The sequence below is a fragment of the Lepisosteus platostomus genome, chromosome 26 (assembly GCF_059453375.1).
Source record: "Lepisosteus platostomus isolate fLepPlt1 chromosome 26, fLepPlt1.hap1, whole genome shotgun sequence".
Classification (NCBI taxonomy): domain Eukaryota; kingdom Metazoa; phylum Chordata; class Actinopteri; order Semionotiformes; family Lepisosteidae; genus Lepisosteus; species Lepisosteus platostomus.
This window is the reverse complement of record NC_142636.1, coordinates 14,712,340-14,728,949: the sequence shown is the minus strand read 5'-3', so window position 1 is coordinate 14,728,949 and position 16,610 is coordinate 14,712,340. Positions and strand designations below refer to the sequence as shown.

At 61.3% G+C, this 16,610-nt stretch overlaps 3 protein-coding genes and 1 long non-coding RNA gene across 5 annotated transcripts; 3 read left to right on the top strand and 1 right to left on the bottom strand.

The window, feature by feature from the left end:
* The first annotated feature begins 8 nt into the window (after positions 1-8).
* On the top strand, positions 9-6,170 carry LOC148640340 (uncharacterized). Its single transcript, XM_088621200.1, has 3 exons — positions 9-626; positions 976-1,091; positions 1,322-6,170. The coding sequence occupies exon 3, from the start codon at positions 1,545-1,547 to the stop codon at positions 5,067-5,069; it is 3,525 nt and encodes a 1,174-aa protein (XP_088477326.1). The 5' UTR covers positions 9-626; positions 976-1,091; positions 1,322-1,544; the 3' UTR covers positions 5,070-6,170.
* LOC148640339 (uncharacterized) lies at positions 5,731-8,020 on the bottom strand. Its single transcript, XR_015930675.1, has 2 exons — positions 7,838-8,020; positions 5,731-6,272 (listed from the first exon to the last, which is right to left on the bottom strand). It is a non-coding gene; the product is annotated as an uncharacterized LOC148640339 (long non-coding RNA).
* On the top strand, positions 7,285-12,456 carry LOC148640338 (uncharacterized). Its single transcript, XM_088621297.1, has 2 exons — positions 7,285-7,541; positions 8,719-12,456. Exon 2 carries the CDS (start codon positions 8,829-8,831, stop codon positions 9,972-9,974), a length of 1,146 nt encoding a protein of 381 aa, XP_088477423.1. The 5' UTR covers positions 7,285-7,541; positions 8,719-8,828; the 3' UTR covers positions 9,975-12,456.
* Positions 12,457-12,567: 111 nt separating this feature from the next.
* On the top strand, positions 12,568-16,514 carry LOC148640337 (uncharacterized). Of its 2 annotated transcripts, none has more exons than XM_088621335.1 (2): positions 12,568-13,043; positions 14,224-16,514. In XM_088621335.1, exon 2 carries the CDS (start codon positions 14,293-14,295, stop codon positions 14,953-14,955), a length of 663 nt encoding a protein of 220 aa, XP_088477461.1. In that variant the 5' UTR covers positions 12,568-13,043; positions 14,224-14,292; the 3' UTR covers positions 14,956-16,514. The 2 variants fall into 2 exon arrangements, with proteins under 2 accessions (XP_088477461.1, XP_088477462.1); XM_088621336.1 differs by lacking the exon at positions 12,568-13,043 and adding an exon at positions 13,050-13,426.
* The last annotated feature ends 96 nt before the right edge of the window (positions 16,515-16,610 follow it).

Here is a 16,610-nt window from a genome sequence, read left to right as displayed (position 1 = left end):
GTAACTGTAACACTGTGTAGCCAGTGTGACCCATCAACACACACACACTGTTACTGTAACACACCGTGTAGTCAGTGTGTAACCCATCAGCACACACGCACTGTTACTGTAACAGCACTGTAGTGCAGTATTATTATAGTACAGTGTAGTGTCCAGTCTCACACCTTAGAAATCAATCCTGTTCTCAGTGTAACAGTACTGTAGTACAGTGTAGTGTCCAGTAACCCACATTTGAAATCACTGCCCTGCCTTTGCGATTTCACTGCCCACAGAGGCTGGGTGCTGACGGTCTTCCTACCACCAGAGGGCGCTCCTAGCTCGGTAAAGCAGTAATGGGGTGAACATTTCGTGCGGCCGCTCTAGAGTGGATGTTGTGGGTAGGCATCGTCCTGCCGAAGCGTGGTTTGTTTTTACAGAAACGGTCACCTACTTTTTTTTTATAACAAAATCTTCCCTTCGAGGATAAGTTTTGGAGTCTCGGCGCAACACACCGTCTTTACTTTCTTGGGATTTGCAGGAATCGTACGACCGTGGCGGGAGGATGGCTCAGCCCCGTTTTCTCGGCTCCTGGAAAGCGTTGAGCTAAATACCGCTTTCTCGGCGCCGCACGGGAGTCGTACTTCGCGGTAAGTCTTTTCCCCTGTTTCGTCTTTTATGGACTTTTAAGACGTCTTGACGAAGCCGTAGCCATCTTAAGAAATCGCCGCTGCCGAGTCTTTCGCCCGTGTTTAAAAGTGCCGCCCGTGAAGGGGGTGGTCGTCATCACGAGTGGAGAGAAACCCGCTGATGACCGACCCGTGGATTTCGAGCTGGCGGCTGTTTGTGTGGTCTTGGGGCTGTTGGAGGAAGCGATGGAGGAAACGAGCCCCTCAAGTTTGAGGAGCTGCCGGTTAACCTGAGTGGCTAAAAGCCGTCTCGGTCACGGAGAGACTAAGCTGCGAGCAAGCCGTCCTCTCGTGTGCTTGCTGTTCCCAGAGGGGCCGGCTTGCGGATCGGCTGTGTCGCTGCTGAGGAGGGAGGCGAGAGGGTCGGTCCTGACCCGGGGTCACCCGCCAATCCGTCCTGCTGGCCGCGGCGGGAAGTACCAGAAGGTACGTTTTCAGTGCCTTTTTTCTATTAAAAAGACACACACGGAGACAGACAGACGTAGAATTTCTACTTTTTCAGGAAGTTGCTGATAAAAATGACACATGGTGACTCTTTGAATTTAGTTTTTTTTTTCCGGAGTCATGCTGTTTCCATGGTTTTCTTCAACTCGGAGAGTAATTAACAACAATAATAATAATTATCTCTCCCCTTGCCTTGTTTTTCCTCCTTTCAGCCCCACCCACCCCAGTGGCCAAGCCCCGCCCCCTGCCACCACCAGGCCCCACCCCGGTGACCAAACCCCGCCCCTGCCCCACCCACTCCGGCGACCAAGCCCCGCCCCCTGGCAGTATCATGGGAAGCCGGCGGCGCAAACTGTAGAAGAGGTGTGGCTTGCGGCTCAACCGGCTCTTCCTCCTCCTCCTCCTCCTCCCCGTGCCTCGGGAAGGGACGCCGGGATGCTGGGGCTGCAGAACGGACCGGCCGGCCAGCCCAGGGAGGGCAGGCGGTACCCCTGCGTGGCGTGCGCCGCTACCTTTCCCGCCCTGGCCACCCTGCTGGCGCACCAGGCTGCCCACACGGAAGGGGGCGCAGTGGGGGGGGCGCCGGGGCTCCCAGCGGCCTCCCCCTCCTCCTGCATCTGCTCCTGCGGCCAGGCCTTCCCCGGGTTCGAGGCCATGCTCCGGCACACGTGTCTTCGCCGCGGCTCCGCCACGCCGGACTGTCTCGGGCTCGGCAGCCCCGCGGGCCCTGCGGACTCTTCCCCCGCCGTCGCCCCTCCTCCTCCTCCTCCTCTTCCTCTGCTGACTCTCCCGCAGGGCGGCTCTCCCCCCGGCCCCCTCGCCCCGGCCTCTGAGGAGCCCCCCGGCAGCGCCCCTGAGCGCGCGGCTCCGGACACCCCGACTCCGGCGCCGGGAGGGGCAGACGAGAAGACCGGGGCGTCCAGCCGCCCGCCGGCCGAGCCCCTGGGGAGCCCGGCCCCCCCCTCGGTGACCCCGCCGCCCCCCGAAGCCCCCGAGGCCCCGCCGGTGCTCCTGGGGCCGAGAGCCGGGGGGCTGCGTCTCGTGCCGTTCACGGTCGGCCCCTGCGCCAAGCCCTGGCCCCCCCCGGGCCCCCCGGAGCCGCCCCCCGCCACGCCGCCGCCCTGCGGCGAGAGGAGAAGCCCCGCGCGGCCGGCGCCCGGCCTGAGGGCCGTGATCAGCCAGCTGCGGCCGCTGCTGCCCCGGCCCGGCCGGAGGGAGGGGGGCGCCCCCGCGGCCCGCTCTCCCCTGGCGCCCCCGCGGCTGCTGCTGCAGGCCTCCGGCAGCACCGTGAGCCTGAACCGCCGCTTCCTGCCCCTGGTGCGGCTGGCGGCCGAGGGGCCCTTCCCGGGGGGCCAGCGGCACAGGTGCGGGCGCTGCCAGCGCGCCTTCCCCACGCTGCGCGCCCTCGCCGAGCACCGCGACGCCCACCACCTGCGGGAGAGCGTGTTCGGCTGCCGGCGCTGCGGCCGGCTCCTGGTCAGCTGGGACCCGGTCGGCCGCCACGCCTGCCCGCCGGGGCCCCCCCCGCCGGGGCCGCCGAGCTTCAGCCGCGGCACCGTGCTGCCCGCCCCCCGGAGAGCGGCCGCCGGCCCGGCGTGGCACCGGCGCGGGGAGGGCGTCCCGGCGTCCGGCCAGCGCTCGCCGGGGAAGCAGCACAGGTGCCCGGTGTGCCGCCGCAGCTACGCCCGCCGGCTCGGCCTCAAGACCCACCGGTGCCCGGGCGCCCCCTCGCCGGGGAAGCCGAGCCCGGACCAGGACTGGATCCGCCCCGCGACCTTCATCCACCCCCAGAGCTCGGGCTCCTGCAGCGTCGGCACGGCCACCGAGCCCCTCTGGATCAAAACGGAGCCGGAGCCGGAGCCGGCCGGGCCGGTGGCCAGCGCCCGCGATCCGCCCCCGCGGTCCGAGCTGCGGCCTTTCCACCTCACCCCTCCGTGTCGGAGCAGCGCTCCGGCTCCCTCGTTCCTGCTGCTCCCCCAGTCTCCCCAGGGGCGCCCCCTGTTCCAGGCTGCCCTCGCCCCCCTGCCCCCCGAGCCCGGGGGGGGCCGAAGGGATTCCAGCGTCGCCGCTCCCAGGAACCCCCTCCTGGAGCCGGTCTTCTGGTCGGACCGCGAGACGCCCGGCAGCCTCAAGCCCTTTTCGCCCGAGTCGGCCAGCGATCTCGCGCCCGAGTCCGGGGCTCCGGGGTGGTCCCAGATCCCGGCGGCTGGCTGCTGGGATTCTCTCTGCCACTTCCCGGCCGCGCGGCGCCTCATGGACAAGGCGGCCGGCCGGTCAGCCGGGACTGGGCCGGCCCCTCCGACAGACGGGCCGCCGACGGCGCAGGTGGAGCAGGTGAAGGTCAAGCTGGAGGAGGAGGAGGAGGAGGAGGAGGAAGGGGGCAAGCGTCCGGGGAAACCGGAGCCCGAGGAGAACGGCGTCTACCCGCCCCCGAGGCCGAAGCCTCACGCCAGGAAGCGGTACGCGTGCGCCTGCTGTGGAAACCGCTACACGCGGCGCTCCTCGCTGCTCGTGCACCGCAGGAAGTGCCGCCGGCGCGAGGGGGAGCAGCAGGCGGCGCCGGCGCCGGGCCAGTCCGCGCAGAAGAGGTTCGCCTGCGGCCTCTGCGGCAACAGCTACACCCGGCGCTACAACCTGCAGGTGCACCAGCTCCGCTGCCCGCTGGCCGGGGCGGTGAAGAAGGAGGAGGAGGAGGAGGTCCAGAGCGGGTCGGGGGAGGGGGGTACTGGAGGCCGGTCCGCGGGCGGTTCCGCCCCGAAACCCGACGGAGTCGGCGAGAAGCGCTTCTTCTGCGCCCACTGCGGGGCCGGCTACACGCGGCTCTACAACATGCGCATGCACCAGCAGCACTGCGCGGCGCGGCCCCCCCCCGCGGGCGAGCCGGCGCCGGGGCCACGCCAGCCCGCGGAGAAGAAGTTCGTCTGCGAGCTCTGCGGCAGGGGCTACACCCGCCGGTACCGCCTGCGCGCCCACCAGGAGAGGTGCGGGCCCGGGGGGGGCGGCCAGCAGGGCGGCGGCGGCGGTGGCGCCGGGAGCCCGGTCCCGAGGCCCGGCCCGCCCGCCGAGAAGCGGTTTGTGTGCGAGCGCTGCGGTAACGGCTACACCCGGCACTACACCCTGATCAGGCACCAGAGGAAGTGCCCGGCGGCGGGGGGGGGCGCGCGGGACGGGCCGGGAGACCTCGGTGGCGGCGGGGCGGCGGAGGGGGCAGCGCTGGGTCTCCCGAACGGCCTGGGGTGGGAGGGGGCGGCCAAGGGGTTTCGGTGGGACGCCCAGGGGAGCCGCCCGCTCTCGGCCAAGTCGGCGCGGGCCCAGCTGGCCGCGGCGGCCAAGCCCTTCATCTGCGGCCACTGCGGCGCGGGCTACAACCGCCGCTACCGCCTGCGCGCCCACCACAGGAAGTGCCACGCGCCAGAGGACGCCCCGAGCCCGGCGGCTGAAGCTCGGGGCCCCGGCGGGGGGGGCGGCAGGCCGTTCGTGTGCCGCGGGTGTGGGGGCAGCTTCACGCGGCGGTACGGCCTCCGCCGGCACCAGGGGACGTGCGCGGCGTTCCTGCGGCAGCAGCAGGCGGACGGAACCAGCGGCGGAGAGCCGGGCGCCCAGGCGGGGGCCGCGGCGCCGGCGCAGGGGGGAGAGCTGGGGGCCGAGCTGCTTCTGCGGCGCCTGCAGACCCAGGCCGGGAAGATCGGGAAGGAGACCCGCGGCCCCCCCCGCGGCCACGCGCAGGTCCAGCAGTGCCGGGCCTGCGGCCGCCACTTCCTGCACCGGAGGTCCCTGCTGCGTCACCGGCGGAGGGGGACCTGCGTCTCGGGCCAGGCCGCGCCGCCGCGGTGCCCCCGGTGCCGGGCGCAGCTCTCCAGCCTCGCCGAGCTCTGCCGCCACCTCCGGGGCGGGTCCTGCCGGGCCTCGGGGTCCGCGTATCCGGCCCAAGACCCCGCCGGCCGCGAGGGGGAGCCGTGACGGCGGGGGCGGCGAGCCCAAAGACTCGCTGTTTGACAACGGACGTTGGCGGCGGGCCGTTTCGGATTTTAAGATTTCCCCCGCTTCCTGGCTTCCTCTCCGACAGGCGAGCAGGGATCGGGAACTGGTCATCCGACTGTCCCACCCGGAAAGCTTTTCCTGCCCCCAGCCCAAGCCACGCAGTGCAGTGCAGAGTGCGTTGCGCCGCTCTTGTGAAGCGGATCTGCGCGGCGTCTCCAGGCACCGTGTGGTCCCGTCCGCTCCCCCTGCCCCGCTCTGTGGCCGGGTGTCCTGGGGATCTCCAGCTGCGGCCTTTGGGTTTGTTCCTGCCTCCGGAGCTCCGTGGTGCCGAAGCGCACGGGCCACCTCCTCCTGAGCGCCTGGCCACTGCGCCGGTGGCCTTGCTGGACCGTGAGAAGTGGGGGGCTCCACTCCGTGCGGGCTCTCTCAAAGCCACCCCCTGTTAGCGGAGGTCAGTGACCACTTGCCCGCTGTCTGCGTAGAGCTTCCCGCCGTTAACCGTGATGCTCATGCTGCTACTACTGACTGTCTTCCTGTGTCACCTCCTATCCCGCCCCAAGGAAACAGGAGACCTTCAGAGACCTCAATATAGTTCTGGCGGCGTCCAGTGCCCTTCCAAAGAGCGGACTTTTACTGTGGATCTTTTTCATTGGATTTTATTTAAATGAAGTTAGAAGTATGAATTAATGTGACCCTTGTGTTCTCTGGAATTCATTAATGACTGAAATGCCTGTGCTGTGGGCATTGCAATTGTGATTACAGTATAAATAACATTAGAATCTTTTTTTTTTTAACTGCCATTATCCGGGACTCGGTCTTGAATGTCATGGTTTTTGTTCTCGTTTCGGCAGGGGGTTGGAGAAGCCGGTCGGGCACTGCGTATGGACTGTATGTAGGTGTTCGTTGTTTTTAAACTCTCCTGTTGAAAGTGTTCTTGAAGGGGAAAGTGTGTCCATCCTGGGCCGCTGTGTCTCGGCTGTCCAGTATTGGTCTGTCCTGTCAGTTTCAGGGACACAGTTTCATCTCTAAAGAAATCGGGAGGAAAGTATTGCAGATTAAAAGTTCTTTCGAAAACGCCAAGGTCTTGCTTCTGACTTCTGTGTTCTCTTTCCTCTCGGATTGGGGTGCAGGCAGGCAGAGGAAACGGGGTGTCTTCACTGGTGGCAGCAGTGGGCTCCTGTCCTGAAGCGACAAACAGAACCAGTGAGAACCTGCGGGGGGTTTGGCACGTCCTGTGCGTCTTGTTCTGACCAGACCGCAAGTGTCCTTGGTCTGTGAGCAGAAGGAGAGGACAGCGGTCTTATTCCATGTCCTCAGCAGCCTGCCTGCTTGACAGAACCTCGCTGGTGACAGATACAGGAGGCGCTGAGGGTGTCAACTTCATTTTTGTTTGCTGACACATCGCGGCATTTTTTGGACTGCATTTGTATCTATAATGGTACACAGTCCACAGTCCACAGTCCCTGATGCCCCCAGTCTCTCCTACAGCAGTGCCCTGATGCCCTCAGTGTCTCCTACAGCAGTGCCCTGATGCCCTCAGTGTCTCCTACAGCAGTGCCCTGATGCCCTCAGTGTCTCCTACAGCAGTGACCTGATGCCCTCAGTCTCTCCTACAGAAGTGTCCTGATGCCCTCAGTCTCTCCTACAGCAGTGCCCTGATGCCCTCAGTCTCTCCTACAGCAGTGCCCTGATGCCCTCAGTCGCTCCTACAGCAGTGCCCTGATGCCCTCAGTGTCTCCTACAGCAGTGCCCTGATGCCCTCAGTGTCTCCTACAGCAGTGCCCTGATGCCCTCAGTCGCTCCTACAGCAGTGCCCTGATGCCCTCAGTCGCTCCTACAGCAGTGCCCTGATGCCCTCAGTCTCTCCTACAGAAGTGCCCTGATGCCCTCAGTCTCTCCTACAGCAGTGCCCTGATGCCCTCAGTCTCTCCTACAGCCAGGTGGGGCTGCACATTGGTGGTGGTGGTGGAGGGGAGTCCCCATTACCTGTAAAGCGCTTTGAGTGGAGTGTCCAGAAAAGTGCTATATAAGTGTAAGCAATTATTATTATTATTATTATTATTATTATTATTATTATTATTATTATTATTACAGCAGTGCCCTGATCCCAGGAGCCCCGCGGTGAAACAGGCTCCCGGCGGTGCAGCGGGCTGCAGACTCCGCGACACTAGGGGGCAGCGTTAGTGCAGGTCCGCCACAGACGGGGGACTCGAGTTTTCAGCCACATTCTTGTTCTGTAGGAAGTGCGGGTTTTCCAGAGGGGGGTCGAGCAGAGGAGATTCTTAATGGGATCCGCGCGGCTGGAGCCGGGGAGCGCGCGTGGCTACAGCAGTGTTGCAGTCGGCGCTGATTGCCGTGTCGTTCCGCGTGGCTGAACCGGAGAGGGAGGAGGGCACCGGTACCGGCACCAGCCCGGGCGGAGAGCGGCGCACGTCGGAGCGGATGCACGGGGTAACGGCTCCCGCTCGGCTCGGTCCGGTCGGGTCCGAGGGGTGTGAGCAGGGTCACGTCACGGCTCGGCTCGGTGGGGTGGGAGCACGAGCGGTAAAGTTTCCGCCGTCGTGAGAAAAACACTGGTGTGCAAGGACGCCCCCCGCCGTGATGCATTGAACAAAAACACAAACACGCCTGCAAGCGAACGGGTTCCTATAGCGCCGGCGGCCCGGGAAAACACCTGACGCGCCCTGGTTCGCTCTTTGTTTGTGTTGTGGAAATGTGAGCATTTATATGTAAAGGTAAATATTTACCACGCGTGTGCCTCAGCGGTGTCAACACGAGCGACGCGCCCCCACGTCCCGCCTCGTGACTGTAGGCAGGAGGGGGGTGCCCTTCAGCTCGAGGTGTCCCGGTCCGGTCGCGCTGCACAGCCCGGGACAGCCCACGGCGCGTGCGGTGGGAGCGTGGCGTCGCTCGCGTCTCGTGCGGTCAGTGCTTTGAAGAGACAGTCGTTCCGTCACGGCCCGTGACCAGGACACTCAGTCCAGCTCGTCTGCTCATCACGAGCAGTCTGGCGGTAGCAGTACGTTTCGAAGCGCGGGTGTGTTATTGTTCATAGCAGCTGCGGTGGTGTTACTGATCAGTGATAACGATCGATATTTCATATTGATAGTTCGGGGGGGGATAGTTGTTGTGACGTGATTGGACGGGGGTGACGTCACGACGCGTCGGAGATGCCGTAATTCTCCGACAACCTGCACGTGTGGAATTGTGCGTCTCTGCTGTGAGCTGCTGTTACACTTTCTCCACTCCTGGTGACTGAACGTCCAGCTGGTCTGTTTATTTCATTATCTGTGTGATTGTCATGTTTCTGACCCGGCTCTGGGGGGCTTCCGCTGTCCCTGCAATCAAAGGGACGATTCAGTTCAACCGGACAGTGGCGCAGGATCGGGGGGAACTGCTGGGGGTGACTAGGAAGGGCCGCTTCTCTCCGCGGGTCTCCCCGACTCCTGCTCGGCCAGCGGCGACAACCCGGCCACTCGCGGGACTCTCCCAGGGCTCACCCTTTCTGTCCCGTCGGATTCCGGAGCCGGGAGGAGCTGGGAGGAGCAGGAGTGAAGCGCTGGACTCGCTCCTGCAGGGTGGGAAACCTGAGGGTAACGCAGTCTCCTGTCCTGTCTCCGGGTTCCAGGCTTGGGGATGGAGCAGCCCGGCGGCCGCGCGCGTAGCGCCCAGCGGAGGGGAGCGCCGTGACCGGCGGCGGGCGCGGGGGGGCGCCGGCGAGGCGGCGAGACGGCGAGCATGCAGACGGGAGAGGCGCTGCTCCCCCGCGGGCCCGGCCGGGAGCTCGGCCCGTCCCCGGAGGGGCTGCGGGCCCACCGCGCCCGCGCGGGCGCCGCGCCGGCCCCCCTGTCCTGCTGGCGCTGCGGGAGGCCCTTCGCCAGCCGCCAGCACCTGGAGCAGCACGCCTGCCCCGCCGTCACCTACATCTGCACCTGCGGCCAGGCCTTCCTGCGCTACGGCGCCATGCAGGAGCACGCGCGCGGCCACGACGACGTGCTGGTGCTGGACTACAGCGGCGCCCGGCTGGCGCGGGAGCGCGGGGGCCCGGCGGACCCGGCGGACCTGCGGCTGCTGATCCACGGCGCCGCCGTCAGCCTGCAGCGGCGCTTCCTGCCCGTGGTGCGGCTGGAGACCCGGCGGCGCTTCCCCGGCGCCGGGCGGCACCGCTGCGGGCGCTGCCAGCGCGCCTTCCGCAGCCTGGACCAGCTCGCCGACCACCACGCCGGCCACCGGCCCGAGCGGGTGTCCGGCTGCCGCCGCTGCGGCCGGCTGCTGGTCAGCCCGGAGCCCCTGGTGCGCCACGCCTGCCCGCCGGGGCCGCCCCTGCGGCGCCCGCTGCGCTTCCGCTGCGGCACCGTCCTGCGCGCGGCGCGGCCCTGGGGCCTGGGGCGGCACCGTGGCGCCGAGGAGGAGGAGCCCCGGGGGGGGGCGGGCCCGGGGAGAGGCCGCGGGCCGAACGGGGTCCAGGCTGGGCCGGGGGAGAAGGCGGCGCGCGCCCCGCCCCCCCCCCAGGTCCCCGAGGAGATCACGTTCAGCTTCCGCCCCACGCGGGGCATCAAGACCTACGAGAGGGGCTGCGTCACGAGGCTGCGGCCCGCCGGCGGCGAGGGCGAGCCGGGCGCGGAGCGGGAGGAGGAAGACGAGGAGGAGGAGGAGGAGGACTGCTACGTGGTGGAGAGCGCTCCCAGCAGGGGGCAGCAGAAGCACTGGCCCCAGCTGGCCGCCAGGCTGCTGGCGTGCGCCCACTGCGGCCAGACCTTCCCCTGCAAGGCGTCGCTGCAGAAGCACGAGGAGCGCTTTCAGCGGACGTGCGGGCTGGCGAAGGCACGGGGGATCGACCTGCCCCGCGGGGTCCTGCAGGGGGCGCCCCTGGCAAGGAACTGAGGCACACGCACCCGGGGAGAGGCACCCTCATGGACGCTTGTGCAAGGGCGAGCTTGTGCGAACACACATAGACGTGTGCAAAGATGTGTGCACACACAGATACATACTAGTGCAAAGATGTGTACATGCACGGATACAAAGCACACACTAGTGCAAAGCTGTGCACACGCAAATACAAAGGACACGCTAGTGCAGAGATACATACTTGTGCCAAGACCGGCCCGGCTGCACTCATGCTCTGCCCCTCAGTCTGGCTCCAGCCTGGCCTAGAGGAGGGGTTTGGTCTGATGCTTCTCTAAACCCCGATCAGATCCGACGGGGAAGGAGAAGCCCTTTCATTCCTCAGGCGATGTCGCTTGTAGCCTAACTGAGAACAACACAGAAAATCTTGTGGGGAAACACGGCTGAAGAGCCGAAGCACGGGATCTGCTCTAGGACCGACAGGCAGAGCGGCGTGTGTCTGCAGTGAGGGGTGCAGCTTCGTTAAGAGAAACGACCCAGAGAGAGAGAGTGCGAGAGAGTGAGAGAGAGAGAGAGTGCTGTGGTCAGGGAGAGGAGCAGCAGACGCGCTCTAGTGCGAGGTAGTGAGAGCCGTGGCAGGCTGAGGGTGTGTAAAAGACGAGCAGTAATCGAGCGCTTCGCGTGGTAGTGTTCGCCTCCTGCTTCAGCACGAGGAAGAGGGCCGCTGTCAGGGAGCAGGGCCGGTGAGTCCAGTCCCAGCCGGGAGCAGAAGTGTTTCTACAAGCTCCAGACTGACACGGCTCTTCTGGGGTCTGTCTCTGTAGAAACTGTAGAAAAGAGCAAAGACTCCCACAGCAGCACTCTCACACATGCTCGGGCGTGTAAAAACACACTCGCAGGAACACTCCTGCACACTCTCGGACGTGCTCACACTCGCAGGAGCACTCCTGCACACTCTCCGACATGCACAGACTCGCAGGCCCACTCCTGCACACTCTCCGACATGCACAGACTCGCAGGCCCACTCCTGCACACTCTCGGACGTGCTCAGACTCGCAGGCCCACTCCTGCACACTCTCGGATGTGCACAGACTCGCAGGCCCACTCCTGCACACTCTCGGACGTGCTCACACTCGCAGGAGCACTCCTGCACACTCTCGGACGTGCTCACACTCGCAGGCCCACTCCTGCACACTCTCAGACGTGCACAGACTCGCAGGCCCACTCCTGCACACTCTCGGACGTGCTCACACTCGCAGGAGCACTCCTGCACACTCTCCGACATGCACAGACTCGCAGGCCCACTCCTGCACACTCTCGGACGTGCTCAGACTCGCAGGCCCACTCCTGCACACTCTCGGATGTGCACAGACTCGCAGGCCCACTCCTGCACACTCTCGGACGTGCTCACACTCGCAGGAGCACTCCTGCACACTCTCGGACGTGCTCACACTCGCAGGCCCACTCCTGCACACTCTCAGACGTGCACAGACTCGCAGGCCCACTCCTGCACACTCTCGGACGTGCTCACACTCGCAGGAGCACTCCTGCACACTCTCCGACATGCACAGACTCGCAGGCCCACTCCTGCACACTCTCGGACGTGCTCACACTCGCAGGAGCACTCCTGCACACTCTCCGACATGCACAGACTCGCAGGCCCACTCCTGCACACTCTCGGACGTGCTCAGACTCGCAGGCCCACTCCTGCACACTCTTGGATGTGCACAGACTCGCAGGCCCACTCCTGCACACTCTCGGACGTGCTCACACTCGCAGGAGCACTCCTGCACACTCTCGGACGTGCTCACACTCGCAGGCCCACTCCTGCACACTCTCAGACGTGCACAGACTCGCAGGCCCACTCCTGCACACTCTCGGACGTGCTCACACTCGCAGGCCCACTCCTGCACACTCTCCGACATGCACAGACTCGCAGGCCCACTCCTGCACACTCTCGGACGTGCTCACACTCGCAGGAGCACTCCTGCACACTCTCGGACGTGCTCACACTCGCAGGCCCACTCCTGCACACTCTCGGACGTGCACAGACTCGCAGGCCCACTCCTGCACACTCTCGGACGTGCTCACACTCGCAGGCCCACTCCTGCACGGAGGAGTTCTGCAGCGTGGTGTGGCGGTCCTGGGATTGTGTTCGAAGCAGCAAGGCGATGTCCGTCCCATCCGTTGATCAGTGTTTCGTGCCTGAGTGATCTTTCCGGACCTGTCTGTTGTGAGCTGTGTGTTTTTGACACCTCCCCCCCAGTACTCCTACACGGGGTCTTTTAAAACCACGCCAGGACATGTTACTGTGATGCTGACGGGATTCTGAAGCGCGTTCGGACAAAAACGGGCTTGAACAAAGCTGCGACGCTTCCGATGGTGAGAGCCCAGCTTGGGTGTTTATGAGTCAGAATGAAGAGAAGTTGTATCCCCACCCCCACAGTCACTCCTTTCCCCTTTGTGAGATATGTTTCTGTGTTACTCGAAGTTTGGAATAAATGTTTACCTGTCTGATTTATTCTTTGTTTTTTATAATTGAATATTGTGAAAGGTGAGGGATAGTGGTGTCTTTGCCAGTATCTAAAGTACACTCCTGTCCTCCTGGTGTGACAGGACTGGACCTGAACCACTGGACCAGCTGTCCTCCTGGTGTGACAGGACTGGACCTGAACCACTGGACCAGCTGTCCTCCTGGTGTAACAGGACTGGACCTGAACCACTGGAGTGTGTCAGAGTGGAGGAAAGGAAAAGAGAACTTCACAACCCCGCCTATGCCGGTGCCATCGCACAGGTGAAACAGGTGGTTTCGTGCCGGGCGAGAGGGGGGTCGTGGGTTTCCGGTTGGCCCCGGAAGTGCTTGTAAATTTAAACAAAGCTCGAGGGCTCTTGCACAGTCGTGGGGGTTTGGAATCTCTTCCTGTCGAAGATAGAGAGGGGGGGAGGTTTCATATAGAAACACACCCACCTGCATTCATGTACTGGGGTTTTTCCTTTCTAAAATCGCGATTTGTTTTATTTTTTTCAATTTTGGTGTTTTTACATCCGTGAGTTTTTAAACGAAATAAAAAGGGCAGAAACTCTAATACACGCAGATTTCATGCCACGGTAAGAGTTGGGAAAATATTTCTAATTTGTTTTTGGCGAGGCAGTGATTGCATCTTCCCCTCCGACTTGAGCATTTTTAACACCTTCGTGTTTATCATTCCCGGCTCGGGAGGCCATGTTTCCGTGCGATATCCAAGTTCCTTATTGCATCTGTGTTTATTTTCAATTTTACTGGTTAAATACCAGTTAAGCCCACTGCGTAGAGAACACACACACCGTCCTCGGAAATGTGTTGCACTTAATGATTGCGCTAGAACTATTATTATTGTTTTTTTCAAAGTGGACCGTGATTGTAAACGAAAAGTCAACAATGTATTAGGAACGCAGCAAACTTCCAGCAAGAATAAACCATTTTCTCATCCTTTGACAAATGTGATGCAATTGTTCGTATTGATATTATTATTTTATTTTACTGTTGTTGTCAATAATAATAATAATGTAGGTAGTTTAAATCATCATTAAAGACTTCTGGATTTAGGCGTCTGAACAAAATAAGCAGTATTAAAAAACAAGTCAAAAACATGTTTACGTTTTTTTTTAAATAATTAGTACAAATGAAAATGTGTAGTTGTTTTGGTTTTTCATTGAAAGAATATCATTTGTAATTATTTGTACATTTTTGTATACTGTGGTTTCATCAAGTTGGAAAAAACGGAGAAAAAATACTACAACCTTTTCATCATTACAAATACTCGGAACGCTATTTTGACTACAGGGGTAATGGTATTTCTTTTATACCGTATTTCATTTTTGATACAGCATGCAGACATGCACTGCTGTAACTGCACAGTATGCTCTCTGTGTTTTAGTCAGTCCGCGGATATCCTGTTAATTACTCAGGATTCCTAAAATTTGTGGAGGAGCCAGGGTATCAGCACTGCTGGGCAGCTTGTTCCACACCCCCGCCACCCTTTGTGTAAAGAAGTGCCCCCCGTCCGCTGTTTCAAGCACGTTTCCAGGTCCCAGTCTGTTGTGTTTACAACTTCCCCCGTCGAAGTTACTTGAAATGGATTTCTTTCTGGACAGAATAGCAAAAAAAAAAACTTTGTGAAAACCTACTTAGCAAAAATAAAACTGAAGTTTTTAGGAAACTTCCGTGGGTTTCGCAGAACTTATTTTTAAATTGACCATGTTTTGAGAATTGATTGATTTTTATTTCAACTTCCCCCTCCCCTTACAGGCAGGAACCCCGAGGGCTTCACCTTCGGCCGAGAGCGCCCTCCGCTGGAGAGAAGGCGGAGAGAGTCCGATGTCCGAGGAGGGCTGGAAGAGGGGGAGGGGGGGTGCCGGGGGGGCGGAGCCCGACCTGCTGCCCAATGGGGAGCCCAAGCCCCTGAAGAGGGGGAGGGGCCGCCCGCGGGGCTCCGCCTCCTCCAGGGAGGCCCCTGGTGTCCTGGGGGAACGCGGGCATCCGCGCAGAGCCCCGCAGGAGCTGGAGGCGGACCGGAGTGCCGGGGCGCCCCCCCGGAAACGGGGGCGACCCCCAAAGACGCCCAAGAGACGCGGGCGGCCGCGTAAGACCCCCCTGCCGCCCAAGGAGGCCGAGACGGCGAGGGGGCCGCGCGTTTGGAAGCCGCTGGGTCGACCCCGGATCTACCCGCGGGCGGAGCCGGCCAGCCCCGCGCCAGGAGCGCCCCGGGGGCGCGGGCGGCCACGCAAGCCCGCCAGGGCCGCAGGCATCGCGGCGCGGGGGGCGGCGCCGGCCGCCGGGGCCGAAGAGCGCGGCGCGGGCGGGAGGAGCCGGGCTCGGCCGCAGGGGCCGGCCAGCTCCGCCCCTCCTCCGGCGGGCCGGCGGGCGCAGACGCCGGAGCCGCGGGCCGGGCCGGCGGGGGGGAGAGGAAGCACCGCGCCGCGGGGCAGGCGGACGCGCCGCGGCCGGGCGCAGAAGACGAGCCTCCGCGGCGCCCCCTAGAGGCGGCGGCAGGGGGGCCGCCCCGCGGGAGCCTGCCCCTCCCTCCTGCTTGTCCCGCAGCGTCTCTGACCGGACTCTCGGTGGTCTGGCGTGCGCCGAGGGCTCGGACCAGCTGCGGCCCGCCCTGCTCCCGGCTCGCGGGCCGAGAAGTGACGTGTTGTTGGGCCCTGAAACAGACCCCACGTCTCGGACCCGACCGCTCGATCGATCGGCGGGATCGGCGGTCGGGCCGCACCAAGCCGATCGCTCGTCTCCCAGGCCTGTCGGCTGCCAGCCAGCGCCACGTCTTTCTCTCAGTGGCCGAGGAGCAGAACCCGGCTCTCGGCTCATGGGAACTCAGACCTGGGCGCTGGGCACCTGTGGTCCTGTGGGGCTCGTGCGCGGGGCCGAGCTCAGGGCCGGCCTCCTCGTGCTTAATCCAAAATCCAGATTTTAGAATTATTTTATAGTTTTTATTGTTTCTTTATTAGTGCCTGACTTTAGATCTAGACAACCAAAGTTTAGCTGGTTATACCTCTCTCCAAGCAGGATTGTTTCTTAACCAGATTAATCCAGATTAACCATTACCCTGATTGAAGACCCCCAGAGCCCCTGAAGGACTGGGTGTTTGATTGGACCAGAGTTCAAGACCTGTGTTAAATGATTTAAAGACATCCGCCCACTTTCTACAGGTGTTTTCTTTCTTCACTAGCCTGATTGTGCAGTTCCTTAACTCATTGTCCTTTCCTTCTGTCCTGTGACATTCTCAGATGTCTTTTGGCTACTATGTCTGAGATTATTAAAACTAAAGATTTTGAATTTGATCTTTGTAAACTAAATGTGAGGTTGTAGGGCGCGTAGCCAATGGAAATGGTTGTGTAGGTAAAAAGGTTGATTGTGATGGAAAATGTTTTTGGTAGCTGGATATAGCAGTATAACTGTACTGTATTGAGTGCCTGTCTAGTGGACTGTTCGGCTAATTGTTTTCTTGTTTAGTGTATAAAATTCCTCTCTTTTGCTAACAAAAGGAAGCAGAAGGGAGGCTTTAACAGATGTCTGCTGAGAGGACAAAATGAAGACCAGAGTGTGTTCATCACTGGTTAACGGACAAGTGGAGTGTGAAGGCTGCACCTTGGGCCTGTATCTGACCCTGTGTGTGTGTGTCAAACCTGTATCTGACCGTGTGTGTGTGTGTGTGTGTGTGTGTGTGTGTGTGTGTGTGTGTGCCAGGCCTGTGTCTGACTCAAATGTAGCTTCAAAACAACTGAATAAAAAAGAAGTTGAAAACTAAAGATGAAAACCCAGATGCAATGGTAACATTTTAAGAACTGTTTATCAAAGTCCAGGCTTAATTCAGTGTTTACGTTAAAAATCTTTGTATCTGACAAGTGGCAGAGTTTTGAATTTTGTAAAGTTTTTAAAAAGGCCTTGAATTAGATCTGCCTTTCGGAGCATTTAACCTCTGTTTTTATAATGGAAGTCTTTTGTTCTTTTTATTAAAAGTGTATGTATTTTTAGTAAGAAACATAAGATACTTTGATCTGATTGTTTTAAATCAATAAAAAATGGTCTAGCTGTTACGTTACCCTCTGTTTTCTTATATATGCCTCACTATTCGATAGATTAATTAATTACACTTAAATAGCGCTTTTCTTGACACTCCACTCAAAGCGCTT